Source organism: Euleptes europaea, chromosome 18 (genome assembly GCF_029931775.1).
Source record: "Euleptes europaea isolate rEulEur1 chromosome 18, rEulEur1.hap1, whole genome shotgun sequence".
In the NCBI taxonomy this organism is placed as follows: Eukaryota; Metazoa; Chordata; class Lepidosauria; order Squamata; family Sphaerodactylidae; genus Euleptes; species Euleptes europaea.
Genome location: NC_079329.1, coordinates 10,011,579 through 10,037,151, shown reverse-complemented (window position 1 = coordinate 10,037,151; position 25,573 = coordinate 10,011,579). Strand labels below are relative to the sequence as shown.

The 25,573-nt window shown below is 48.7% G+C and overlaps 3 protein-coding genes and 1 long non-coding RNA gene across 4 annotated transcripts; 3 read left to right on the top strand and 1 right to left on the bottom strand.

The window, feature by feature from the left end:
- The first annotated feature begins 2,870 nt into the window (after window positions 1–2,870).
- On the top strand, window positions 2,871–7,756 carry LOC130489612 (zymogen granule membrane protein 16-like). Its single transcript, XM_056863372.1, has 3 exons — window positions 2,871–2,925; window positions 5,828–5,960; window positions 7,453–7,756. Exons 1-3 carry the CDS (start codon window positions 2,871–2,873, stop codon window positions 7,754–7,756), a joined length of 492 nt encoding a protein of 163 aa, XP_056719350.1.
- Window positions 7,757–12,162: 4,406 nt separating this feature from the next.
- On the top strand, window positions 12,163–13,008 carry LOC130489613 (uncharacterized). Its single transcript, XR_008933835.1, has 3 exons — window positions 12,163–12,246; window positions 12,675–12,698; window positions 12,952–13,008. It is a non-coding gene; the product is annotated as an uncharacterized LOC130489613 (long non-coding RNA).
- LOC130490403 (protein mab-21-like 3) lies at window positions 13,008–15,808 on the top strand. Its single transcript, XM_056864229.1, has 4 exons — window positions 13,008–13,014; window positions 13,193–13,457; window positions 13,881–14,031; window positions 15,398–15,808. Exons 1-4 carry the CDS (start codon window positions 13,008–13,010, stop codon window positions 15,806–15,808), a joined length of 834 nt encoding a protein of 277 aa, XP_056720207.1.
- A 1,139-nt stretch (window positions 15,809–16,947) lies between these two features.
- On the bottom strand, window positions 16,948–23,012 carry THOC6 (THO complex subunit 6). Its single transcript, XM_056863371.1, has 12 exons — window positions 22,885–23,012; window positions 22,728–22,792; window positions 22,207–22,310; window positions 22,086–22,123; window positions 21,936–21,984; window positions 21,594–21,665; window positions 20,944–21,046; window positions 19,998–20,047; window positions 19,001–19,063; window positions 18,195–18,305; window positions 17,861–17,989; window positions 16,948–17,045 (listed from the first exon to the last, which is right to left on the bottom strand). The coding sequence occupies exons 1-12, from the start codon at window positions 22,998–23,000 to the stop codon at window positions 16,962–16,964; spliced, it is 984 nt and encodes a 327-aa protein (XP_056719349.1). The 5' UTR covers window positions 23,001–23,012; the 3' UTR covers window positions 16,948–16,961.
- Window positions 23,013–25,573: the final 2,561 nt, after the last annotated feature.

Genomic DNA, 25,573 nt, shown 5'->3' with positions numbered 1-25,573 from the left:
ACAGAGATCAGTTCCCCTGGAGAAAATGGCCACTTTGGCCATTGGACTCTATGGCATTGAAGTCCCTCCCCAAACCCCATCCTCCTGTCTCTGCCCTAAAAACCTCCTGCCAGTGGTGAAGAGGGACCTGGCAACCCTGCATGGAGAAAATGGCTGCAACTCTAGTCAGAAGCAACCTCTAAACATGCTCACTTTAAAAATAATGAGGAAAAATATGGTGACCTTTCAGGGTAATTAGCCACAATTCACTCCTTTGCGTATGTTGACATGAGCTCTGTGTACATTATGTGCTGTCAAGTCACATTATGGAGATCTTATGAATTAATTACTTCCAATATGTCCTATCATTGACAGACTTGCCCAGGTCTTGCAAACGGTTGCATCATTTTTAACTTCAGTTGCAGCATATTCCTATGCAGAGTTGTGTGTGTAAAGTGCCGTCAAGTTGTAGCTGACTTATGGCGACCCTTTTGGGGGGTTTTCATGGCAAGAGACTACCAGAGGTGGTTTGCCAGTGCCTTCCTCTGCACAGCAACCCTGGACTTCCTTGGTGGTCTCCCATCCCAATACTAACCAGGGCTGATCCTGCTTAGCTTCTGAGATCTGACGAGGATCCTGCTTAGCTTCTGAGATCTGACGAGATCAGGCTAGCCTGCGCCATCCAGGTCAGGGCATGCAGAGTTACACTAGTCTAAACCCATTGAAATAATGGGCTTAGACTGGAGTAACTCTCTTTAGGATTGCACTATTTATGTATTTCTGAAATCCTGTAGTGCTGTTTTGTGTTGCATTTACAATTGTGCTACCATTGTGGGCAGTCTGGAGGGAAACAGTGGGGAATGCTTTATGAATTGCACAGCAATTATAAAACACCGCACAGATGTCCCAGATTAAGTCACTGACCGGGCTCGGTTTAAATAGCTAATAGAAGCAATAAGGAGACGAAGCTATCCTAGCGGCATTTACAGCCCAATTTCATGGGGTTTGCTGCCACCCTGAGGCAGTACTGTGCCTCAGCAGAATTACTATAGTATTGTTTGTCACAGAGGGCTATTACCTGCCCTGTGTGTTTTATGTGATGATTTTTCCTTAATAAACCACGTGGCAAATTTCTTGGATAGACAGTTATTGGGCTGTAAATCCCACCCACTTGAGGAGAAAGGTCACTGTTTCCAACCTTTTCCATTAAAAAAAAAAGCAAATTCCTGGTGCATAGAAATTAGACAGCAAAAATCCCTGCTATGATTCAGGTGATCGGGTTGCAATTAAAGGCACAGAAGAAAGGCCTGAGAAAAACTGGTGGTGACTAAGGCCCACCCATGAAGAAGGCCGCCTTTTCCAGGGAGGGTTGCCAACCTCCAGGTGCCAGCTGGAGATCTCCGGCTATTACAACTGATCTCCAGCTGATAGAGATCAGTTCCCCTGGAGAAAACGGCCGCTTCGGCAATTGGGCTCTATGGCATTGAAGTCCCACTCCTCCCCAAACCCCACCCTCCTCAGGCTCCTCCCCAAAAACCTCATGCCGGTGGCGAAGAAGGACCTGGCAACCCTAAGAGGACAGGGGCTTGTTCCTGCAGCTTTAGCAGCTGACTGGCATAAAGAAACACAGCCAATGAAGACGGCCTGTCAAATTTTGGAGTTGTGATACCAGACTAGTGTTTCACATGAATAGTTCTCTTTTAAATTCTAGGTAGCAGTGCCTTGCAGGAGATGCCCAGATCAAAACAAGGTGGTGGTGAAAAACAGGCATGGAAGTCCATTTGCTTATGATTTCTGGAAATGAATGCTCCTCTTTGAATGTTGACTAGGAGCATGAAATATTAGACCACAATAGAAGGACTGTTAGTATGCCCCATTGCCAATGGCAGGTAAGATTAAACCCTTCCCCAAAAGTTACAGAATCTGTTGCCAAACCAATAGGAGCTACTTTCTCAAAGACTCGGGCTGTATTTCCTTTGGGAGTGACCAAGGTGACAAGCAGCCCTTTTGATAAGGTAAAGTGCCCCCCTATACATCTGAAACAACAGACGTACCAAAGGAAGGCCTCCGTTTTGTGCTTGGATTGCCAGGCGCGCTCCCTAAGAAAGGTAAGTTATACTGTCGGGCTGCAGAAATCTAGCTTTGGTTCCTCAAAGTTGAAAAACTGCAGGATTAAAAGTACTAAAGCTCTCAAGATCTCTCAAAGGCAAACTGGGGAAAAGAAAACTTTCCTGATTATGATAAGAGGAAGAACCAAGACTACTCTAAAAGAGAGAAAGAGATCAAAGGGGCCTAGGTTTTTATTTCAAACATCGCCTAAGATAAGATGCTAAAGGCGTCTACAGGGCTTTTTGTGATTCTTTAGCCTCTTCTGACTTTATATTTAGAACTTTTATTACTTCAATTTTATGCCTGCATCTTAAAGCCCCCCAACCAAATGACATAATCAACATTCATAGAATTGTTTCAAATCACAAACAGTAATCCCCAATAGCTAAGAATTTGATTTTAGAATTACATCTGAATTTGAACATTTAAATATCACCTTGACGATTTTTGTGATCTTTAACATTTGTGATCTTGGGTATTTGTGATCTTTAACGTTGTTTTTTAGAAGGGAAATGGTCCCTATTTTCTACTGCCTCCCCTAATATTGGATTTGGTAAAACCTTCCATGCGATCTCCATTTTGCACATTTCACCCTAGCAAAGTAGATATTCTTCTTGCTCCTTTTTCTTATCTTTGAGTACTTCAGATTTAGCGATCAGCTGCCATTACTGAGTCGAGTGAAGAAATTATATTCTGGTTGCTTTGCTTTCTGGATATTTTTTTAAAAGACCCATCTTAATGGTTTTTGTTGCCTTCAGATCCACCACATTTCACCCTCCAAGATGCTGACGCTGCTTCTCCTCTCTTTCCTCTGTGCGGGAGCATCTGATGGTTCGGGTAAGGACGAGAAAAGGGGCAGCTGCCCCAAAACACGTGAACGGAGGAAGCTGTTTTTATTGAGTCAGACCATTGGCCTATGTAGTTGTACAGCCAACTGGCAGTTCCCGTCCAAGGTCTTGAACTAGAGTTGCCAACCTCCAGGTAATAGCTGGAGATCTCCTGCTGTTACAGCTGATCTCCAGCCGATAGAGATCAGTTCCCCTGGAGAAAATGGCCACTTTGGCAATCGGACTCTATGGCATTGAAGCCCCTCCCCTCCCCAAACCCTGCCCTCCTCAGGCGTCTCCCCCAAAATCTCCCACCAGTGATGAAGAGGGACCTGGCAACCCTATCTTGAACACATGAAGCTGCCTTATACTGAATCAGTCCATCAAACTCAGTATTGTCTACTCAGACTGGCAGTGGCTCTCCAGGGTCTCAGGTAGAGGTCTTTCACGTCACCTACTTGCCTAGTCCCTTTAACTGGAGATGCCGGGGATTGAACCTGCCAAGCAGATGCTCTACCACTGAACCACAGCCCCGGGGGCAGGGAAAGGGCTTTCCTGTCACCTGCTTCCCCAAACCCTCTTAACTCTGCCCCTGGACTCTGGGCCTGCCATAAAGGGCAGTGTGCATCATGTGAATGAGAGCCCTCCTAGCAAAATGGTGCAAGTTTGCAAACTGGTGCACTGGTGTGCGCATCAGCAGCAAGGACTGCACATGCGTGCAACCTGTGTCATGCTCCCTAACGCAAGCTAGAAATAACCAGAAACCGAAATACAAATATTAAATTGATATAATTGGAGGCTCTGGCGGCAGCACAAGGTGGAACTCACCAATAGTTCTGGGGCTCAATCCTAGATGGATGCTATATACCACTGGTCCCCATCGTGGTGCTCACCGGCACCTTACCTGGCTCCACCTCCTGCAGCATCCTGTTCACAACTATTTTGAAACTGAAAGCGCTCCACTAATCCCTTGGACTGCCAACAGACCAGGACCAGCCACAGGCTCTCTTGTGCCTTTTACAGCAACTCAGATCTGCAGAAGTTTCTCATGGCTTGTAAAACAGATTTAGGGCACTTTCACACACACCGAATAATGCACTTTCAATCCGCTTTCAATGCACTTTGCAGCCGGATTTTACTGTGCGAAATGGCAAAATCCACTTGCAAACAATCGCTAAAGTGCATTGAACGTGGATGGAAAGTGCATTATTCAGTATGCTCGACAGCGCAGATTGTCACGTGCTAACATCACCACATCAAGGCACAGTGAACGGAAAGGGTAGGGTTGCCAGCCTCCAGTGGGACCTGGAGATCTCCTGTAGGGTTGCCAGGTCCCTCTTTGCCACCGGCGGGAGGTTTTTTGGGTGGAGCCTGAGAAAGGCGGAGTTTGGGGAGGAAAGGGACTTCAATGCCATAGAGTCCAATGGCCAAAGTGGCCATTTTCTCAAGGTGAACTGATCTCTATCAGCTGGATATCAGTTGTAAAAGCAGGAGATCTCCAGCTAGTACCTGGAGGTTATATATAATGGCAGTTTCTACTATTTCCAGCATAGGTATTTTCTTCTTCCAGTACCTGGAGGTTGGCAACCCTAATCTCCTGGGATTTCAACTCATCTGCAGACTACAGAGATCAATTCCCCTGGAGAACGAGGCTGCTTGGCTCTATGGCATTGGACACTATGGCATTATACACTGCTAAGGTCCTGTCTCGCCCCTAAACCCTGCCCTCCTCAGGCTCTACCCCCCCCCCAAATCTCCAGGAATTTCCCAACCTGGAGTTGGCAACCCTACATGGGAGGAGGGCTCCTTAGCTGGCAACGCATTAAAAAGCAGCCTGCAGGCAGGGCTTGGATCACGACACCAGCAGCGTCTGGCCCCTGATTAAGTAATTATAGTTTATTAAAGTTCTTTTCATCAACGCACATTTAGCCGTTTGCTGTTTAGCACTGGCGTCAGTAGGAAGTATCCCCCCCTACCCTCAAGGTACCTTTAGGCAGCGCTCCACAAAATCTCTGGAGGTGGGCCCGAGATAGGGTTGCCAGATACCCCCTGGCCACTGGCAGGGGATGGGGGGTAGGGTTGCCAGATCCAGATTGAGAAACTCCTGGAGAACTGGGGATGGAGCCTGGGGAGGACAGGGTCCTGAGTGGGGTGTAATGCCATAGGCCGATTGCCAACCTCCAGGTAGTAGCAGATCTCCTGCTATTACAACTGATCCCCCTGGAGAAAATGGCTGCTTTGGCAATTGGACTCTATGGCGTTGAAGTCCCTCCCTTCCCCAAACCCTGACCTCCTCAGATTGCTCCCCCAAAATCTCCCACCGGTGGTGAAGAGGGACCTGGCAACACATGATCACATGAAGCTGCCTTATACTGAATCAGTCCATCAAACTCAGTATTGTCTACTCAGACCGGCAGTGGTTCTCCAGGGTCTCAGGTAGAGGTCTTTCATGTCACCTACTTGCCTAGTCACGTCACCTAGTCGGACTTTATGGCATTGAAGCCCCTCCCTTCCCCAAACCCTGCCCTCCTCAGGCTTCGCCCCAAAAACCTCCTGCCGGTGGCGAAGAGGGACTAGGCAACCCTGCTCCACCCTCCAAAGCATCCGTTTTCCCCAGGGGAAAGGATCTCTGTAGTCTGGAGATGAGCTGTAATTCCAGGGGATCTCCAGGTCCCACCTGGAGGCTGGCAACCCTAGCCCAAGAGAAAGAGACTTTGGGGAGGCAGTTAGAGGAGTGACAGATCTTGGCAGGGAGGAATTCTGTAGTCCTGTAGCAACTTTTTAAGATTAATATACATTCAGCCAGTCACAGGGAATTAAAAACAGGCGAGAGGACAGGTCGGAGAAACTCTGGAGGAAGCACAGAGCTGCAAATGGTTGACTAACCCGCAACCTTCCCTTTATGAACCCAGCCCTGGCACGGGCCTCCTCTTACTCTGAAGAATTTGGAGGCAGCACCGGGAGCCATTTTGACCAATCGGATCATGAACCGGAGGGTCCTATTACAGGCCTGAGGATAAGGGCTAACGACAGATATATTGTAAGGTATGTCATGTCTTTAGACCCGGGGTATTAATTTTGTAAAGCTTTCTGAGTCCAAAATAGCCTGTCGCAGAGGAGTCTGCCTGCTGAATCTCTGCATGATGTGTTGTTCTAGGCTTGACAGCTTCCAGTCAGCCTCCGCTAAGCAAAGGTAGCTCTTTCCTCACGCTGTCTTGATTGTGATTGGCTTGTTTGAGCTCATCTGATGCACAACATAATTACGTGCCCTTGATGGAGGCTGTCTGTCACATCTCTGCAGGAGTCACTCCTTCCAATGAACACATGAAGCTGCCTTACACTGAATCAGAGCCTTGGTCTATCAAAGTCAGTATTGCCTACTCTGACCGGCAGCGGCTCTCCAGGGTCTCAGGCAGGGGTCTTTCACATCACCTACTTGCCTAGTCCCTTGAACTGGAGATGCCGGGGATTGAACCTGGGACCTTCCGCATGCCAAGCAGATGCTCTACCACTGAGTCACAGCCACTCTCCATGGCTCTCCAGGGTCTCAGGCAGGGGCCTTTCACATCACCTTCTTGCCTAGTCCCTTTAACTGGAGATGCCGGGGATTGAACCTGGGACCTTCTGCCTGCCAAGCAGATGTTCTGCCACTGAGCCACGGCCCCTCCCCAATCAGGAGGAATGCCAGCCTCTGTGACATTGCAAAGAGTGAGCTCCTTGAAGGGTGGACGCTAAATAGCCTTTATGCTTTAAAAATAAAACTTTTAGCAATGGAGGCATGCGTCCAAATTTAACTTTAAAAACCATTTCAGTGATCAGGCTTTTGGGAAATGCTGCTCAAACGTCTAGGAGCAATTCATATTTAAGGGGGACAGTGCTGCTGTCTATGGAATCTTTTCAACTTGTTTGGACTAATCGGTTTATGGAAATACGCAGTGTTTTTTTGAAATGCCCTATGCAAGGATTGACAGGCAGAATTTGGACCACTGCAGAGGGTTGTTGTGAGGTTTAAGTGGAGGAGAGAACAATCTGAGCTGGTTTGGGTCCCCATCATGGTGTAGTGGCCAGCGTGGTGTAGTGGTTAAGAACGGTGGTTTGGAGCTGCGGAATCTGATCTGGAGAACCGGGTTTGATTCCCCACTCCTCCACATGAGTGGCGGAAGCTAATCTGGTGAACCAAGATGGTTTCCCCACTCCTACACACGAAGCCAGCTGTGTGACCTTGGGCAAGTCACAGCTCTCTTAGAGCTCTCTCAGCCCCACCTCCCTCACAGGGTGTCTGTTGTGGGGAGGGGAAGGGAAGGTGATTGTAAGCTGGTTTGATTCTTCCTTAAGTGGTAGAGAAAATTGGCATATAAAAACCAACTCTTCTTCTTTTTCTTATATAAATAAATACAATAAATAGAAAACTATAGCAGCTGTACACTGGGATAAGCATAACCTGTTGAGTTTTGCTGTTAAAGCGCGCTCGGCCTCTTTCTAGGGAAAGATGGCTGTCCTGAATCTTTTCGTTTCAACTTTTTGTTTACCAACTTAGCATCCAGGTTTGCTACGGAGACTCATGGTCCCGCACTGAAGGGGGTGCGGTGGGCAGCCCGTCCAGTGTGCAGCTGCTCCTCGGAGAAGGGATCGTGAGGGTCTTGGGCCGTTTTGGGAGCCACGTGGAGTACCTCGCCTTCCGCACCAACCAAGGCCGCATCTTTGCCTTTGGACCCGGCTTCGGCCCAGGGACGTTCTTTAACGCAGAACCTTCCTTCCCAAACACGGTTCTGCGCTCCATCAGCGGCCGTTCCGAGTCTCTGGTTGATGCCATCGGGTTCCACTGGGACACTGAACAGTGAATGACAGGGGCATTGTCTTCCATCTCTGTGCCCTGCCCCCCCAGCATTCACCAGAACCCATTTATAAAGCTGTGATCAATGTGCCCTCAATCAAAGAATAAAAAATCATTAAAATAAATCCAAATGTCTTGTCTTCATTATAGGGTAGGGATGCCAGCCTCCAGGTGGGACCTGGGGAATCCCCTGGAATTACAGCTCCTCTCCAGACTACAGAGATCAGTTCCCCTGGTGGAAATGGATGTTTTGGAGGGTAGACTCCATGTTATTATACCCCATTGAGTTCCCTGTCCTCCTAGGGTTGCCAACCTCCAGGTAGCAGCTGGAGATCTATAGGTATTACAACTGATCTCCATGCAATAAAAATCAGTTTCCCTGGAGAAAATGGCCACTTTGGCAATTGGACTCTATGGCATTGAAGTCCCTTCCCTCTCCAAACTGTAATGTACTACTGTCTCATTGTATTAATATTCAATCACAATAAAACAGTTGGAAGCTGAAGAATCAAAGCAGGTTATTTTATTGGCCAATATAACAAAATGCTGGTGAAAATTGCCTAAAGCGCAGAGCAATTTCCACACACATCAAAGGATTGCAAGCATGGATATAGACTTTGATAATGGGTGGTTACAGAAACGTAATACACACGTAACACTGAACTGTTCAATAAACTTTTTGGACGTATAAGCAATTATTTGCATATCCAATAGAAAATGCTCTTCAAGGCGTTGCCTAATGGTTAATGAGGAGGCACAGCTTCACATTCCAAGATGACATGTCTTGTCTTAAATCAAAGCTCCAGGCTTAATTAAGGAAACTGCCTGTACCAAGAGGGAATGACCTCACCAAGTCAGCTGCCTGCAAACTGCTTGCTGGGTCACTCTGACCCAGGCTCCTCAGCAATGAATATAGCTTGACCAAAGTACATGTTACCCATAATGCAAAGTGATTCTAGACTTGTACATAAGAATCTATATATGTGTGTGTGTGTTATGCTATGTGAATATGCATATATGTGACAGCATATATGTTTTCTCTATAAACTAAGTTAATTAGGGCACTACAAAACCACGCCCTCCTCAGGCTCCACCCCAAAAACCTCCCAACCCGGAGCTGGCAACCCTATGTCCTCCCCAGGCTCCATCCCCAAAGTTCTAGGATTTTCCCTGCCTGGATCTGTGTTCCAGGCAACAGATGGAAGGCCACATTTTTCAATGCTGTCTTCTTTGTAAAGACTTCCTGTAAGTGGAAAGTTAGTAGAGCAAGGAGTGGACTGGGCTAGATACCACCCCCATATCCTAGTAGTAGTTGTTGTTTTTTACTTGCAGAATTCTAACAAAAAATACATGATGGAGCATTAAAATATAGTATCTCTTTTATCACCTCCTTCTGATGCTTGTATAAACCAGGCCTTAGGGCCTGGTTACAGGTTATACTTGCTGCTGAACTGGGTGGTAGGATGCTGTGGGTACTGCTGGCAAGAAATGGCACCATTTTTAATGCAGCGTAATGTGAACAATTCTCTCTTAAAGGTTTTTTAAGCCCAACAACTAGCACATCAGGGGACAAAGTTCTAGCACAGCTCACTCCTTGCAGTGCTAGATTTCTACTTGCAAAGAGTTTCTTGATACAATATTTAAAAGGTGATTTGTCCACCTACAACGAAGTGGTGCAGTCCATTCTGTTACTTCATTCTGTGCCACGTGTAAATCAGAGCCAAGCTACAGCTGCTCACATGGAAAGTAGCTGGCTCTGCAGTTGCCAATTCCAGGTTGAGAAATTCCGGGAGATTTGGGGGTGGAGCCTGTGGAGGGTGGGGTTTGGGGAGGAGAGGCACCTCAGTGGGGTATAATGCCATAGACTCCACCTTTGAATGCAGCCATCTTCTCCAGGGAAACTTGACCTCTGTAGTCTGGAGATCAGTTGTGATTCCAGATCTCCAGGCCCCACCTGGAGGTTGGCAACCCTACTATTTGCAGTCTGCCAACCTCTCCTTCACCACCACGCGTACCAGTACCCCAAAGGCAGGGAAAGTTGAACTGGCCAGAAGTGCTGAACTGCTTTTCCTTGGCAGCCCAGTTCTTGAGGAATCAAGCAGTAATTCCCTTTGCTGCTAGATGTTGCTTATTTTATTCTCCTTTTAACCCTTCTGGTATTTGTCAGGAAAGGAGCAGGGGAGATCTGGAAACAGGATGAAACGCTGCTCCTCTCCTTTGCCTCTCGCCAGCAGAGCCAGGAAGTAAAAAAAAAGACCTTCCCTCTTTCGGTTCCTCCAAGCAGCCAGCAAAGCTCAAAGTCTCAGTGAATAAACAGGCAAGTAGGAAGGGTTGGCCGAGAGGGAAAGTGAAAGCTGAGAAGCAGGCTGAGCCAGATCACAAAAGCAAAACAGGAGACCATTAAAATGAGTGAGGAGCAAGAGAAAACTCTCCAGCAGTTCTGTGCCAACCACGTCTTCCTCTTTGAGGGTCACAGAGTGGAAGAGAACTTCTCTGCCGTGGAGGCTTTGATGGACTCAATAGTGAAATGGGCTTACCAGTCCAGCAGTGGGTTGTACCCCCAAGGCCCCATCTGCGTGGGCAGCTACAGAGAAGGGCTGCAGCTCCAGCCAGAAGGCCGTCCCGTCAATTTCGACTTCCTTGTCCCGATAAGATTTAACCCGAAGTTGGCCCTTGTAAGCGGGGGCCTCCCTAAAGACCCCAGCAACTACGAGCCGAGACTCCCCACCTACATGTTCCATGACAAGGGGGTGCCCGTGTATCGCCGGGGCACTAAAATCCTCGTGGATCTGGAGGCCGCGGAAGAGGCACACGTGGAAGTCCACTGTCATAACAAAAAAGCGTGGTTGGAAGATGACGACGTCGACTTGGATGAACTGGACGAGTACAAGGTAGGTTTCCAAAATGTTGCTGAGGATTTTGCCGGTGCAATATGTTGGAGGTGAAAGATGTGCTGGAAATCGGGCACACTGGGACAGATGGTGTCCATTTTGCTGCAAGAACGTAAGGAAATAAGCACAGGAGGGACCCAACACTATAATTACAAAGTGCAAAAAAGTTCTATTCAGAAAAGTTACAAGTGATAAACAACATCAATATAGAATCAAAGCATCCATGATCCTATGTTAACTGCAGTTAATATTACAGGATAGTCACCATGTTCCATTTAGGATACATCAGTGACCACTGGACTTTGTTAACATAGGATCATGTTGGATACTTTGATTCTATATTGATGTTATAACTTGTAACTTTTCTGAATAGAACTTTTTTGCACTTTGTAATTATAGTGTTGGGTCCCTCCTGTGCTTATTTCCTAACTACCCAGTATCAGTACAGTGGTGACTTTTTTTTCTAGCAAGAACGTAAGTGGCAGATGCCTGGCAATGCACGTGTGCAGAGAAATAAGCATGCATTTGTCGCATATTACGATACACAGTGCCTATGTTTTCCCCATCATTCACAAGCTGCTTCAACTCTGCCTATAGCCGATTCAGTTTTTACATATATGCCTGACGCAGTTTAAGTGCAAACTTGAAAATGTGAGTGAACAAGTGAGGATGAACCTGGGTACGAACTACATGTTTGGCACCCTTAGCAAGCAGCCAGAGCTACAACTCTGTTGGGGTGTGTGGGTGTCAGTGTGTACTGTATGAAAGGGCCCTTAAAAGGCACAGGTGCAAATTCCAGGTCTCTCTTGACATAAAGAGTGAGCCACTCTTTTCCCCACTCCTCCACATGAAGCCAGCTGGGTGACCTTGGGCTAGACACAGCTCTCTTAGAGCTCTCTCAGTCCCACCTACCTCGCAGGGTGTCTGTTGTGGGGAGAGGAAGGAAAGGAGATTGTAAGAGGGTTTAATTCTCCTTATAAGGTAAAGAAAGTCAGCATATAAAAACCAACTCTTCCTCTTCTTCTTCTTGCTTGACCATAAGGGGGCTGCACCAAGCCTTGAGTGTAAAGTCCCATCAGGTCGCAGCCGACTTGTGGCAATCCAGGGTTTTCAAGGCATGAGACTAACAGAGGTGGTTTGCCATTGCCTTCCTCTGGAATTCATTGGCGGTCTCCCATCCAAGTACCAGCCAGGGCCGACCCTGCTTAGCTTCCAAGACCTGATGAGATCAGGCTAGCCTGGGTCATCCAGGTCAGGCCGCACCAGGCCTTACCATACGAAATTGTGGTGCCAGACTTCTAAATTTCCCACTATAGTTGACCTGGATGCTACAGTGGGAACAGCAGCCCCTCAGCATACCTGAAAGGCACCCTCTCCTGGCCAGGGCACTGCGGTCACCATATAGATGCCAGCGGGGGCTGCAGGACATGCATCCCTCCCCCTTTTCCGGTCTGTACACAGCACACCCGCTTTAGGGTTTGGAGGGAGGAACCCTGCAATACTTCCTTCCTTCCCTCTTCCTAGGAGAGCCTCAAACACCACAACCTCGACCCCGTCCAAATCCTGAACGACTTCCACAGTTACGTCGAGATTGCTTTGGACCCAGGTATGTTCCCCCACTGGCAGAGAAATCCCTCGGCTCACACTGCAGCGCATCGTTCTAGAATGGATATTCAGAGGGGTAAACTGCAATTCCTGTAAAAAAAAAACCTCTCTCCGTAGCACAATTCCAGGGAAACCCCACGCTCGTGGATATTTTTTGCTTCAAGTAGGCTCCGCTTCCCACCGATACTCAAATTGCAGTCTTTGTTTGGACAGGATTTCTGAGTCTTTAACAGCTGAGCTACAGGCAAAAATTCAATGGCCCTCTGCTCTCCTGCTGAGAAAAGCTGCACCCATTGAATTTCTGCCCGATGCGCAGTTGTCTAAAGGCACCAGGAACCCTGCCAGGAAAAATAAATGGGGGATAAATTTACCAGCCACCAGTTCCCCTTTAAATAATTTTCTCGTATTTCTCTTCCATGTCTCTTCCAGCACATTCGCACCCTCTGCAAAATGGTAAGTGTAAAGTGATTTTTAAAGAGATTCCGTCCCCCCCCCCCACACACACACACTGGGACAAGAAACTATGCTGGGGGGGGGGAGAAGGGAAGCTCTTATGGCATAGCGGGGGTTGGAGAAAGGAAGCCCTTATGGTTGGGGGGGAGCCCCTCAGCTGCCTGTTCCTCATTTAGGGACTTTTTTACAGTCAATATTAAAAGTCAAGCCAGTCTGAGTTCTAATTTGATGCTACTTTTCTTTCGTATGTTAGATCCCGTTTTCCAGCGAAGGCTCCGTCCCCCCAAAGTGCCCACCATTACCCCCTGGATGAGACGTGAGTTTTTATTACGGATCCCTTCTTACATGGAAAATATCCATGTCTGAGGAGGGGCCTTGGCTCAGGGTGTCCGTTGTGGGGAGGGGGAGGGAAAGTGACTGTCAGCGGGTTTGATTCTCCCTTAAGTGGTGGAGAAAGTCAGCATATAAAAACCTCTTCTTCTTCTTCCCTCAAGAGGACACGCAGCTAGAGGCCCTGCGCCAAGCTGGTCCTGCCATCCAGCTGACCTTCCTCGCAGGGCCTGATGTCGTGCCTGTGAAGCTGGTGCCTGCTATCCAGGGGGCCCTCAAGCTCTCCAACCAGTGGCTGAGGGAAGACCTGACCCACCTCTCTGACTGGTGGGGCGGGGACCTGGCCGACGAGAAGAGAAGCTTCCTCCGGAAAGTGGCCGCTCTGCAGGAGGTCGGGCCGGAGCTGGTAGCCAAGGGTGGATTTTGGAGGTAAACAACAATTGATTTAGGAAGATGGACTGGGAAGGGGAACAATGGCCAGGAGGCTGGAGCTAAAGAAAATGGGGGTACTGCCTTCCCTTTAGAGCGGGAAGGAGTTCTCACCTACCTCTTGAACATTAAGATTTCATTAAACTAAAGTAACAATATGAACATATGAAGCTGCCTTATACATAATCAGACCCTTGGTCCATCAAAATCAGTAATGTCTACTGAGACCCGGCAGTGGCTCTCCAGGGTCTCAGGCTGAGGTCTTCCACATCACCTACTTGCCTAGTCCCTTTAACTGGAGATCCCGGGGATTGTATCGGGGACCTTCTGCATGCCAAGCAGATGCTCTACCACTGAGCCACAGCCCCTCCCCATTGCCTGGAATACAGGATGCTCCTCAACTCACTCTCTCTCTGCGCCTAGGCTCTCGTTCAGCCACGCAGAGACTGTGCTTCTAAAGGATGTCGATGCGGACGGGGGACAGAGAAAAGCAGCTCTGAGACTTCTGAAGTTTGTCAACAATACAAGATGGATGCCAGAATATGGCCGAGTCTTGTCTTCCTACCACCTCAAGGTGAATCTGCCAAGCAAACCCAGGGGCCGGGGGTAGATTGAGCAATTTTTTGTTTGTCCACCTGTGTTAGCCAGCCCAATGCTATCTTCTCTTTCAGCTAAAACACAAGCACGTTTCTAACCCTTAAAACAGCATGGAAATTCTGGGAGGGAAACAAGCGTAGGGCTGTGCCCTTTTTTTCCCCTCGGTATTTTTCGGGTTTGGGTTTAATAAACCTGGAAATTTTCGAAACATCCACAAAAGCCTAATATAAGGCATTCAGCTTTTTAAAAAAATAATGGAAAATTTTCGGGTTTAGTAAACCCGAACCCGAAAAATATGTGGCTCGGAGCGGAACGCTGGGCTCCACGGTGGTGAGGACTTAGCCAGTAAGGGGGGAAGGGAGGGAAAGAGGAGGGGAGAGGGGAAATGATGGCGGGGCCAAAGTGGCCCCGAATACTGCTGAAAAAAATTGACATTATTTGGGATCTGGTTTTTCAACTCCCTTTCATTGCAGCCATGTTTTTACTACTGAACCCCCCGCCCCCAAAAAATACTAAAAATGTATTTTCGGGGGGGGGGGTCTGTTTGGCTGCAGTCAAATGCACAATCCTAGGTGCGAGTGCAGTGCTTACTGATGGACGTGAGAAGGCAGCTGTCTCCCGTCCCAAGTTTTTCAAAATAACCGACCAGCAATGTTCCCCCTCACACTCCCTCTGCTCCAGACCCTTTTATTCCACGCTCTCTCCCTCCCCTCCACGCTGTCTGAGAAATAGTTCTTGGAGAATGCCAGCGGCTGCTGACCATTACCATAAAGTCACCTTCCTCTCAGTCTCCCTAGTTGCCCATTTTGCACAGCTACCCCCGATCCTTCCCCATAGTCACAGATGCAGAAGCACACCTGCCTAGCCCCCTAACCCCCCCCCCCTAAACACTTGGAAGAAGCAGAAGAAGAGTTTGTTTTTATATGCCGACTTTCTCTACCACTTAAAGAAGAATCAATCCGGCTTACAATCGCCTTCCCTTCCCCTCCCCACAACAGACACCCTGTGAGAAGAGTTGGTTTTTATATGCTGACTTTCTCTACCACTTAAAGAATCAATCCGGCTTACAGTCGCCTTCCCTTCCCCCACCCACAACAGACATGCTGTGAGGTAGGTGGAGCTGAGAGCGCTCTAAGAAAGTTGTGACTAGCCCAAGGTCACCCAGCTGGCTTCATGTGCAGGAGTGGGGAATCAAATCCAGTTCACCAGATTAGCCTCTGCCACTCATGTGGAGGAGTAGGGAATGAAACCCGGTTCTCCAGATCAGAGTCCTGGGGTCTGCTCTTGCCAGCGGTGACTGTGGGATCTGGTTAACCTCTCCCTTCCCCTCCATTTTTTTCCAGACCGTTCTGCTGTGGTGCTGTGAAATCTACCCTCAGAAGGCACAATGGGAGACCCTGCTGTCCTCCGTGCAGAACCTCTTGAGGATCCTAACTCACACGCTCACAAAAGGCAACCTGCCTCACTACTTCCTGCGGCCCGTCAACCTCTTCGGCAAACGCTACCAATCCAGCCCTACCACCTACGGGCCCTTAGCCTTGCAGGCCCTCTGCCATGAAGCTGAAGTAATGTTGGTCGATGTTGTGGGATACCTGCTTCCGGATGACCAGCCAGGGGTCCACTGTGTCAGTGAAGACTCTGAAAAGATGGCAGCTCTCCAGGAGTTTAAAGAAAGGCATCGGGAAGAGCTGAAGGAACTCAAGAAGATGGAGGAGGAACGCATGTATGAGGAGGTAGAAGTGGGTGAAGGATAAGGGCTGAAGTCCTGAGTGAAGGACTTAGAAGTCCTAGCTGCCATGCCTGTTCTGAAGTTTAGAACTGGCCATTCTGCTATTAGGTTTACCAACATTTTGAGGACCATGCTGTTCCCTTTGAAAGGATCTCAGCCCTCGCGTTTACAGAAGAAAAACGTCTGAAATCATGCAGATAAATGCTGAAACAGAAACAAAAGAGCTTCCAGACCGTGAAGTTCCCCAGCACTCTTCCCCATCTCTACATGCATTCAAAACGTATAAATTACACAATTAAAAGTTGCTTGTAATGGCATTTCACTTGAGACAGGTTTAATGCATTCCTTCCTATGGTACATGGTGATGACTGAGCATGCTCATTACGCTCCAGCTAACCACGGTGGGGAGGAAGCGATGAAATTCATTCCCCTCTTGGTGTTCAAGATGCTATAATTTTTTTAAAGCTCTGGTCCTTTTGAAATGATAGGAGTCCTGGGAAAGGGGGCATTATTGAGGATCTGAAGAAAAGCACTTCCTCTGATCCTAATTAACTATACACGTTCAGGTCTCTTTGATCTGTGCAGAGGCGCTCAATAGCTTATCATATCTTGGAATAGGTAGTGAAAATAGGGTTTGACAGATGCATGCTGAGAGCCACATATTGCCCCCACCAGCGCTGAAGGGAGAGGTAAATATACCTCCCACCGTACTGCACTACTCAGATCCAGGTCTAAACGAGCAGCTCCCAGCTCACCTAGGCCCCACACGTCACCAGTCAGCAACAGAGGACAAGGGAACTAAATGCAAGATGGTCAAGCTTCAGGCCTGGAGGAGTCAAAAAATGGTTCCTCTACCTTAGTTCTGCTCTACAGGGCAGGGGGGTTCTCACACAGGCCCCGACTTATTTACTCTGATTGCAGAAGGGGAGGTGGTTCTGGCCACAACATATACTTCACTGACACCCTCATCCCATGAGATTCGCTCTCCAGGAAGCATCTTGACCCATGAGAGTTCTCAGTATGTTTCTAAGAGGGCAATACACATAGATGATGCTCGGCAAATGTAGCTGATCCTGGGGGAGGAGGATTTACCCGGTGTTCCCTGTTCTGATACCAGATTAGAAATAGGTTTACCTGAAAAAAGAGAGAGAGACAGAAAGAAAGAACAGGGGAGAACACTAGGTGAAGGTGAGAGAAAAGGCCCGGTAGCTGAAGTTGGTGAAGACATCAATCCGGTGACTGCTTCCAGCCGCTGTAAGCACCTGAAGGTAACGGGATGGTGTGAGTAAAGGGTGTGCGGGATCTACCCCCACGCAAACTACTTCCAACCTCATCTGCACAGCTCTCATTTTTAAATGCCTGTTCCCCCTCCCAATTCACTAACAGAACTAGCATTCTGAAATGTGTTAGAACATTCCCTCTCGCTTCAGAAAGCTTCTTCTTACCACAATCCCGGGTCCTGCCTAATAAATAAAATTGCTCCAGTCCCAGAACCCTACTCAACATGTCTCTAGGTGAACACATGAAGCCGCCTTCTACTGAATCAGACCCTTGGACCATCAAAGTCAGTGTTGTCTACTCAGACCAGAAGTGGATCTCCAGGGTCTCAGGCATATGAACATATGAAGCTGCCTTCTACTGAATCAGACCCTTGGTCCATCAAAGTCAGTATTGTCTACTCAGACTGGCAGCAGCTCTCCAGGGTCTCAGGCAGAGGTCTTTCCCATCACCTACTTGCCTAGTCCCTTTATCTGGAGATGCTGGGGATTGAACCTGGGACCTTCTGCATGCCGAGCAGAGGCTCTACCACTGAGCCACAGCCCCTCCCCAAGGCAGAGGTCTTTCACATCACCTACTTGCCTCGTCTCTTTAACTGGAGATGCCGGGGATTGAACCTGGGACCTTGCCACCCATTTTCCAGACAGCCTTGGTTCTCATCCTTGGTAGCACCACCCAATGCCTCGCCTATCTACCCCCCCATCCTATCCAGAGCTCCCCTCCCTTGCAGAAAGCCAGTCTCCTAGCCTTGAAGGCCTCTCCACTTCCTCTCTTTGGCCACTCCCCACCCCGCAGGTACCTTGTGCTCTGGTGAATGTTCGTTGATGGAAAGAGAGTATACGCAACGAGGGATGCAGGGGATCTGGGCCTTCACTTCCCCGCTGATCTGCAAATGGTTGATGGTTGGGCTGTGGCCAGCAGAGAGGATCTGCAGAAGATGTTTGGAACGGGGACCGCAGGGTCAGTTTTAGGGAAGAACTAAACGACTCCCCGCGTGAAAGAGAAGGCTGAATGCAGGAAACGACCAATCAGCCACAGCTTTTGGGGTTATTCGGTTCGTTCCATGCGGGAGGAGGGAGGAGGACTCGAGATGGAAAGGCCGTCAGGGAAAGCCCAAAGGCAGACAAACTCACCAGGTCCTGGTAAAACATGACCTGCTGCTGACACTGTGGCAAGGGAAAGACGGTGGTGGGTGTGACCGACCGGAGGTGCCACAGGGTGAGTGCTGGGCCCCCACCGCACACCTAAGGGAGGAGAAACAGTGACGGGATCAGAGACCTTGGTGGGTACACACCACTGCATCACAACAGGAGAGCTCCCAGGAACTCCGTAGTTCCTTCAAATAACGCAGGAAGACTTGGCCACAGCTTCTCCTGCAAACTCCCTCCCTTACTTCAGTTTCAGTTACTTCGGCCGGGGAGGGAGGGTTATAAATCACAAAACAAACAAACAAATAAATAAATAAAAGAGCAAGAGGACCACGACAATGAGGAGGAGGAGGAGAAGAAGAGTTGGTTTTTATATGCCGATTCTTCCTTTAGTGGTAGAGAATCAAATCGGCTGACAATCACCTTCCCTTCCCCACAACAGACACCCTGTGAGGTAGGTGGGGCTGAGAGAGCTCTAATAGAGCTGTGACTAGCCCAAATTCACCCAGCTGGCTTCATGTGGACGAGTGGGGAATGAAACCCAGTTCTCCAGATCAGAGTCCACCACTCCAATCCACCTCTCTTAACCATTACACTACGCTGGGTAGGAGGGAAAAGAAGAGGAGAGAGGCTGCTCCCCAGACGGAGAAGCCGGTGGCAGCAATGCGGGGCCCACTGAGACAGCCAAGAACAGCTGAAGCCCACTGAATGCTGGGAACTCCCAAATCTGGTAAGCCCTGGCCTAGGGGATCTCGCCATTTCCTTTCAGCAACAGGAATGGACACACTCACCATCCAGTCAGAGTCTGTTGCCAGGCAACGGATCCACTTCCCATTCTGCGGCCGGCTGCATTCCTAGGGGGAGTGGAGGAGAACATTACAAGCAGAAGGCTACGGGAATGTTGTTGATCGGTCCGGTAAACAGAGATCTAAAGAGCCTTACTGGAAGCGGAGAGTGGTCCGTTTGCCCAGAGGCCGATCTTGTTTGGGTTAAATGTGACCACGATCACGCAGGAGTTCACACACATTTTAAAATTCTGATTTAAAGTTGCAAGCTGAAAACGGTTTCTACTCTTTTCGAGAGAGGCTGAATTTCAGAGTTGTAACTCTCATTTGAAGGATCTGAGAATCTCTTGATTGGTCAGGCTTTTTCTCTGTATGCCTCCTGCTGACAGAAGTGAGCTGGGTGGCTTAAGGGCCTTTTCAGTGGTGGGACCTCCTCACTTTGGAACTTTCTCCCATCCAGAGAACTACCCACTGCCTGACCTCTTTAGTTTTAAGCACTAGGTTAAAACATCTTTTTTCTCTCAGCCAGCTTATCAAAAAACAAAGCCAAGGAAAACAATCAAGAAAATACGGCTGGTTTTTATTTTTCTAACGTTGCTTAATTGTTTTCAGAGTGCTTTTAGCTTTTACAATCTGCTTTCTTCACACTGCCTTGTGGGTGCTTTTGTATTATTATCTGTGTTGCTTTTAATTTTGAATTGGAGGCTGCCTTGGTAGCCTTTTAGCCTTGATTTTGTAGGGCACGAAGTTTGTTAAATTTATAATTATAAAGAGTAATTGCTCCAGCCAGATGGATGAAAGCAGACGAGGGAGCGAGAACAGGCACAAAGAGAACTGGGGAGCAACCTAGAGCAAGTCTACTCAGATGTAAGCAGCATTTTATTCAAGGGGGGGGCTTACTCCCAGGAAAGCACTCTTAGGGTTGCAGCCTTTTGTGTGCTTTGGAGTGGAGGGAGACCACTCAAGGCAGGAGGGGAGAAAAGAAACCAGGAGTCTTCAGTACCTCATATTTATGCACTTCAATGCACTGCACTTGACCCCCAGCACGCAAATCTGGAAACAAAATGGAGATCAAGGGATGACGTGAATCCTCTTTGTGATTGCCCAGTCAACCATTTGCATCATCCTAAACCCACCACAGAGGACAAAGGGGTGCAGGAACTCCCTTCCAATTTCACCTTCAAAGATGGGCAGCATAGGGAAAGGCAGGATGCATGCAGTTTGTCCCGGAGCATTCTGGGAACGTTATCCAGATTTTGCACTTATTTATTTGCATTCTACTTTCCCCTCTAATGGGGACTCAAAGCAACCCAAAGGGGAGGGGCCATGGCTCACTGGTAGAGCATCTGCTTGGCATGCAGCAGGTCCCAGGTTCAATCCCCAGTGGCATCTCCAGTTCAAGGGACTAGGCAAAAAGGTGATGTGAAAGACCACTGCCTGAGACCCTGGAGAGCCGCTGCCGGTCTGAGTAGACAACACTGATAGACCAAGGGTCTGATTCAGTATAAGGCAGCTTCATGTGTTCAAAGATAATATCTTTCCTGGTCTTCCAACATTCCAAAGCAACTTGCAGTATAATCACAGACTACATTCAAATACCAATGAAATCTAAGCACTTAACACTGACAGCGTCCTGACATTACCAAAGCTAGTTAGCCAGATAATGGAACAGCAGGCTAAGTTCAGAAAGATCTCAGCAGGCCTAGCGCATCTTCCTAAATGCCTGTAAAGTCCATTACTGGTGGGTTTGACTGGGCAGGGGGCCAATGTTTGAAAGGCCCTGCCTCAACAGAACACAGATTTAACTTCCTTCAGAGGCAGGACATACAACAGGCCCTCCCACAGCTGCTACTAAGGGAGCACACCACAGACAAAAAATGGCAGCCCAAATCTGAAGGCAGGGGCAAGGGAAAAACACCAGAAAGCGCATGGAGGCTGTAAGTCCTCACCCCAAAGGCGCACGGTGCCGTCCTCGCTTCCTGACAGGCACTCTCGAAGCTGATCCCGAAGTGCCAGGCAGTGGATGTAATCGGTGTGGCCCCGATATTCACGCTGTGTTGAAGACAAGATGAAAGTGGAGACCATGCAAAACTCCCCATGCAGAATCAGAAAAACAGCCCGTCCAGGTCAGCATTCTGGCATCAGCACCAACCAGCCAACAGCCAACCAAGTGAAGAGGCATCTACCATGGATGGGTGGGGGGGCACATACGGAACAGAATATTATTAGTTCCTAGCATCTCGTGGTCAGAGATAATGTCTCTGACCATGGAAATAATGTATACAGGGATCATTATATTAGCATGGAGGTTTCTCAACAGTGATGGACAGAAAGATCAGCTTTGCAGAGATTACTCAATCCTGCTAAGAAATAGCCTACAAAAACCCTTCTATTTTGAATGTGCACTAACAACCCAGAAACTGACTGTACAGAAATATATTTGGGGGGGAGACAGAGTTGGGATTGGGGGCATTTATTCAGTTTCAGAACAATTTGAAGAAAAAATGCTGAGCGCAGAGCCCCTGAGATCACAATGGCTGCAGGGACAGCATTCAATACAGGATACACAATCCCTCTCCCCGCTTCTCCAAGGACTCACAGTAAAGGCTCCGGACTCCAAATCCATCATGTGGATAGCACAGTCTCCCCCAGCCATTAGAAGACTGTTATCCTGGAGGATTGGGGGGGGAAAAAGGACAGTGATTTTGAGCACCAAGGTAGTTTCAGTAGAAGAGCAAGACGCCATGAGATTTCCATGCTACACGCTTTTGAGAGTCAAACCTCCCTTTGGATCTGACAAAGCTAAACCTGACTTTTGAAAGCATATACCCTGGAAATCTTGTGGGTTGTTTAAGGTCCTACTGGACTCAAATCTTGCTGTGCGCACCAAACAACTGAACAGCGCCCAAGCTGCCCCCCCCCCCTTGCACTGTGGCCATACCTTCAGGTTGAGCTGAAGGCTATTGATTTCTGGCACCTCCAGGCTGTTCCTGGGGAGAAAAGGAAAGAACAGAACTTTGCATCTGTATCTGTGTGAGAGAGAGAATAAAGAAAGTAGGGATGCAGATGAAAGAGGAAGGCGGAGCTCTACCCGTAAGGTGGCCTCCTGCTCCAGGCTTCCTTGCAACCCTAGAGGACAAGACAAAATGGAATTAACACCACCACAACAGAAACTAGGCGGGCTGGGAGGGGATTAAGGAAAACCTCCTTACCTTCTTCACAATCTCGCTCCAGTTCCAGGCCTTGACTTCACCATTACCAGCACTCAGTAACTGCCGGTCCGTGGAGACCATAGCATAGATGGGCCCATCGTGAGCTGTGGGAAGAAGCAATATGTTTCAAGGGTAGATATGGCATCATTTGACCTATTCTTGCATCTCCTGTGATTGACTGCGTGCCAGCAAGTCACAATTTATTCATGGTGACCTCAGGACTATACGGCTTTCATGGCAAGAGATGAGCAGAGATGGTTTGCCATTGCCTTCCTCTGCATAGCAAATCCAATCTTCTGTGGTAGTCTCCCATCCAAGTACAAATCATGACCAACTTGGCTTAGCTTCCAAGCTTTGATGAGATCCGGCTAGTCAGAGCCATTCAGGCAGTTGAATCCCCTCCTTGGGGCTAGAAAGCTTTAGCAGAATTCCCAGGGGCAGTCTAGCAAGTAACCAGGTTGGGACAAGCAACTGCAATGCATCCTGGGAGCTCTCAGTGCATCACCTGGCCAGTCACCTACCTGCAAAGGATACCACTGGCTTCTTACTCTCTTCCTTGGCCTCTGAACTCAGTGCTGCTGAGAGGCTGGATGGGAAGAAACATGAGGTGTGAGGAAACCAGGAAGGGGTGCCCAAGAAACAGAAGAGGCGAAGTATTATGAAAAGCTTGTAGATTACCTGAATATGGCAATCTCTCCAAAGTTGTTCCCAGCAGCTAAGTACTTGCCACAAGGAGAGACACTCTGAGAATAGACAGACATATGCAGGAGCTCACGGGAGCGTTGAATATCCATCTGGCAAGAGGAGCAAAGAGAGGAAGGAATGCCAAGATCAGCCTTGCTGAATTGGGCCAAGCTTCATCTAGTCCTGCATTCGGTTTTTAGTCTCAAAGGAGAATTTCCAGCTGGGCACAAGCAAAATATCTGTTGGGATTTATCAGGAGATGAATTTGGATCCCCTCCAGATTGGCACTACTAACTACACTGCATGTTGGGTAACATCCAGGAAGGCACATAAAATAAGGACTATGGAAAAACTTCATGTCCTGATGGGAGTTGTCCCCTTTGGTCCCTTGGCAAGGGCTTTTATTCTATTTAAGAGCTACAATGACATAATCAAAATAATCAATCAGGAGTAGCTGCCAGTCTGCAGAGACAACGGCGTACACATGAAGCTGCCTTATCCTGAATCAGACCCTCGGTCCATCAAAGTCAGTATTGTCTACTAAAACTGACAGCGGCTCTCCAGGGTCTCAGGCAGAGGCCTTTCCCATCACCTACCTGCCTAGTCCCTTTAACTGGAGATGCTGGGGATTGAACCTGGGACCCTCTGCATGCCAAGCAGCTGCTTTACCACTGAGCCACGGCCCCTCCCCTAACAACAAGTACAAGCTACGGTAAGAAAAAACACATTGCAGGATGGGCTTGGCCTGAAGGTTTGAAGTGCATCCTGGAATATCCTTTGCCCTGCATCACTGGCCGCAATTCAGCCTGGTAGCTCCTCTGTTGCAAACTGAGGCGGCAGCACCGGCTGAGTTTCTGCTCCTTGTGCCAAAGGTTCAGGAGCTTGGGAAGAGGTAAGAGATGGTAACCGCATACTTCCTCACATTCTTATAACAACTATCGCTGCCTGAACTGCTCCACCAATACATTTCTAAAGGCTCCTTTCCGCTTGCTTTATGTTAATCTACCCATATTCGTTTGCTTTCAGGATGCATAACAGAATTTTAACCTGACCGAACATCCGTAATCAGAGCCCTGAAGAGCTCGCCAACCATTAATGTCTAGCTAGGCAGGTAACAGGAAAGATAAAAGCTGTATTTGTGTGTGTATTTATATGCCACATGCACTAGAACCCTGAACCGCTCAGAGACTGAGCTTCTAGAGGCCCAGGATATTAACTGCAAAGTAGAGGCAGTGTTTTGCAAAAGACAGGAAGCAGGACATTTCCAGCATCTGCAATCCCATTAGAAATCAGTTGCCTAGAACTTTTTTTTCTAAGAGTTAAGAATGGTTCCTCAGTGGAAAGGGGTTCCTCGGGAGGTGGTAAGTGCTCCTTCCCTGGAGGTTTTTAAGCAGAGGCTGCATGGCCATCTGTCAGCAATGCTGATTCTATGACCTTAGGCAGTTCATGAGAGGGAGGGCACCTTGGCCATCTTCTGGGCATGAAGTATAGGTCACTGGGGGTGTGGGGGGAAGTAGTTGTGAATTTCCTGCATTGTGCAGGGGGTTGGACTAGATGACCCTAGTGGTCCCTTCCAACTCTATGATTCATTGGCTGGGTGCAGTGCATTGTGGGAGCAATCAGAACTCCCTCCTCTTCTGTCACATTCCACGCCACCGCCTAGTTTTCTCCTCTAGAACTCCTCATCATGGCATCTTCAAAGCATTGGCAGTATATAAAAAACTACAACTCCCAAGAGCCTCCGCGGCTTCATGAGAAGCGGAGAACTACTGGGAAGCGCAAGGCATGGCGGGAGTCGCAGTTTCCGCTATGGGAACACTCCCAGACGAAAACATTTCCCGGCACCACTCGCGCCCGCCCAGCGTCACGTGACAAGGAGCTCCTGCGTGCACAATCCGGGGTATTTTCGGCTACGGTGGACGAATCCGGGAGGCATAAGAAATAACATCTCGACGGTAAGTCGGCACGGGAAAAGAATCCCCGTCCGATTCTTTGTGCGCATGCTCAGATTCTACCTCGTCTTCCCCCCCTCCCCACCCCGGCGGTCCTAACCCCCGTCCGCGTACGGGCGCGCTCGCACTGACCGTTATTTACGTCGCGTCCCCTACGCAACCGCGCGCACGCGTAAAGGGCTCAGTGGGAAGCCCCACCCCCTTGGCGGGATATCCCCGCCCTTTCCTGTACTGGAGACCCGCCCTCAGGGCCGTGGCTGGGCGCAAAGCATGTCGGGGGCCTGTTTGTTCGGGTGTGGGCGCCGCAAGGCATCTTGGGAAGGGCCTTAAATAGCTACCCGCAGGCGCAAAGCTTGCTGGGATCCCCTTTATGTCCTTCACCTTGAGTAGGGAGGCGTCCTGGCTTAGGCAAGGTAGAATTCAGCTCAAGGCACATTTGTTTTGGCCTGAATTGGCTTGGCAAGTGCGAAGGATCATGGGAATTAGCCAGCCCCTTTTTACATTATAAGGGACAAAAAGCAGCCTTGCCTTCTAGCATGGCTGCCCTAGGTACATGCAGTGGGCTCCAGATGCAAGTAACAAGCGCGCAAGCTGCTTTGCAAAAGCAGGGAATGAATATTTCAAATAAGCATTTGTTGGGAAGAGGGTGCTGCATGTGAGGAACAACCTGACCTCTCTCGTCAGTAGGGTTGCCAACCTCTGGGTACAGGCTGGAGATCTCCTGCTATTAC

Coding starts and splice junctions, on each gene's coding strand:
- LOC130490403 (XM_056864229.1), top strand. Junction 13,458..13,880: donor GCCAAGGGTGGATTTTGGAG/GTAAACAACAAT, acceptor CTCTGCGCCTAG/GCTCTCGTTCAGCCACGCAG. Junction 14,032..15,397: donor TGTCTTCCTACCACCTCAAG/GTGAATCTGCCA, acceptor ATTTTTTTCCAG/ACCGTTCTGCTGTGGTGCTG.
- THOC6 (XM_056863371.1), bottom strand. CDS start 23,000: ATGGATATTCAACGCTCCCGTGAGCTCCTGCATATGTCTGTCTATTCT. Junction 21,666..21,935: donor GCCTTCAGCTCAACCTGAAG/GTATGGCCACAG, acceptor CCAATCCTCCAG/GATAACAGTCTTCTAATGGC. Junction 21,047..21,593: donor TGGAGTCCGGAGCCTTTACT/GTGAGTCCTTGG, acceptor TCTTCAACACAG/CGTGAATATCGGGGCCACAC.
- LOC130489612 (XM_056863372.1), top strand. CDS start 2,871: ATGCTGACGCTGCTTCTCCTCTCTTTCCTCTGTGCGGGAGCATCTGAT. Junction 2,926..5,827: donor GGGAGCATCTGATGGTTCGG/GTAAGGACGAGA, acceptor TTATGAACCCAG/CCCTGGCACGGGCCTCCTCT. Junction 5,961..7,452: donor AACGACAGATATATTGTAAG/GTATGTCATGTC, acceptor TTACCAACTTAG/CATCCAGGTTTGCTACGGAG.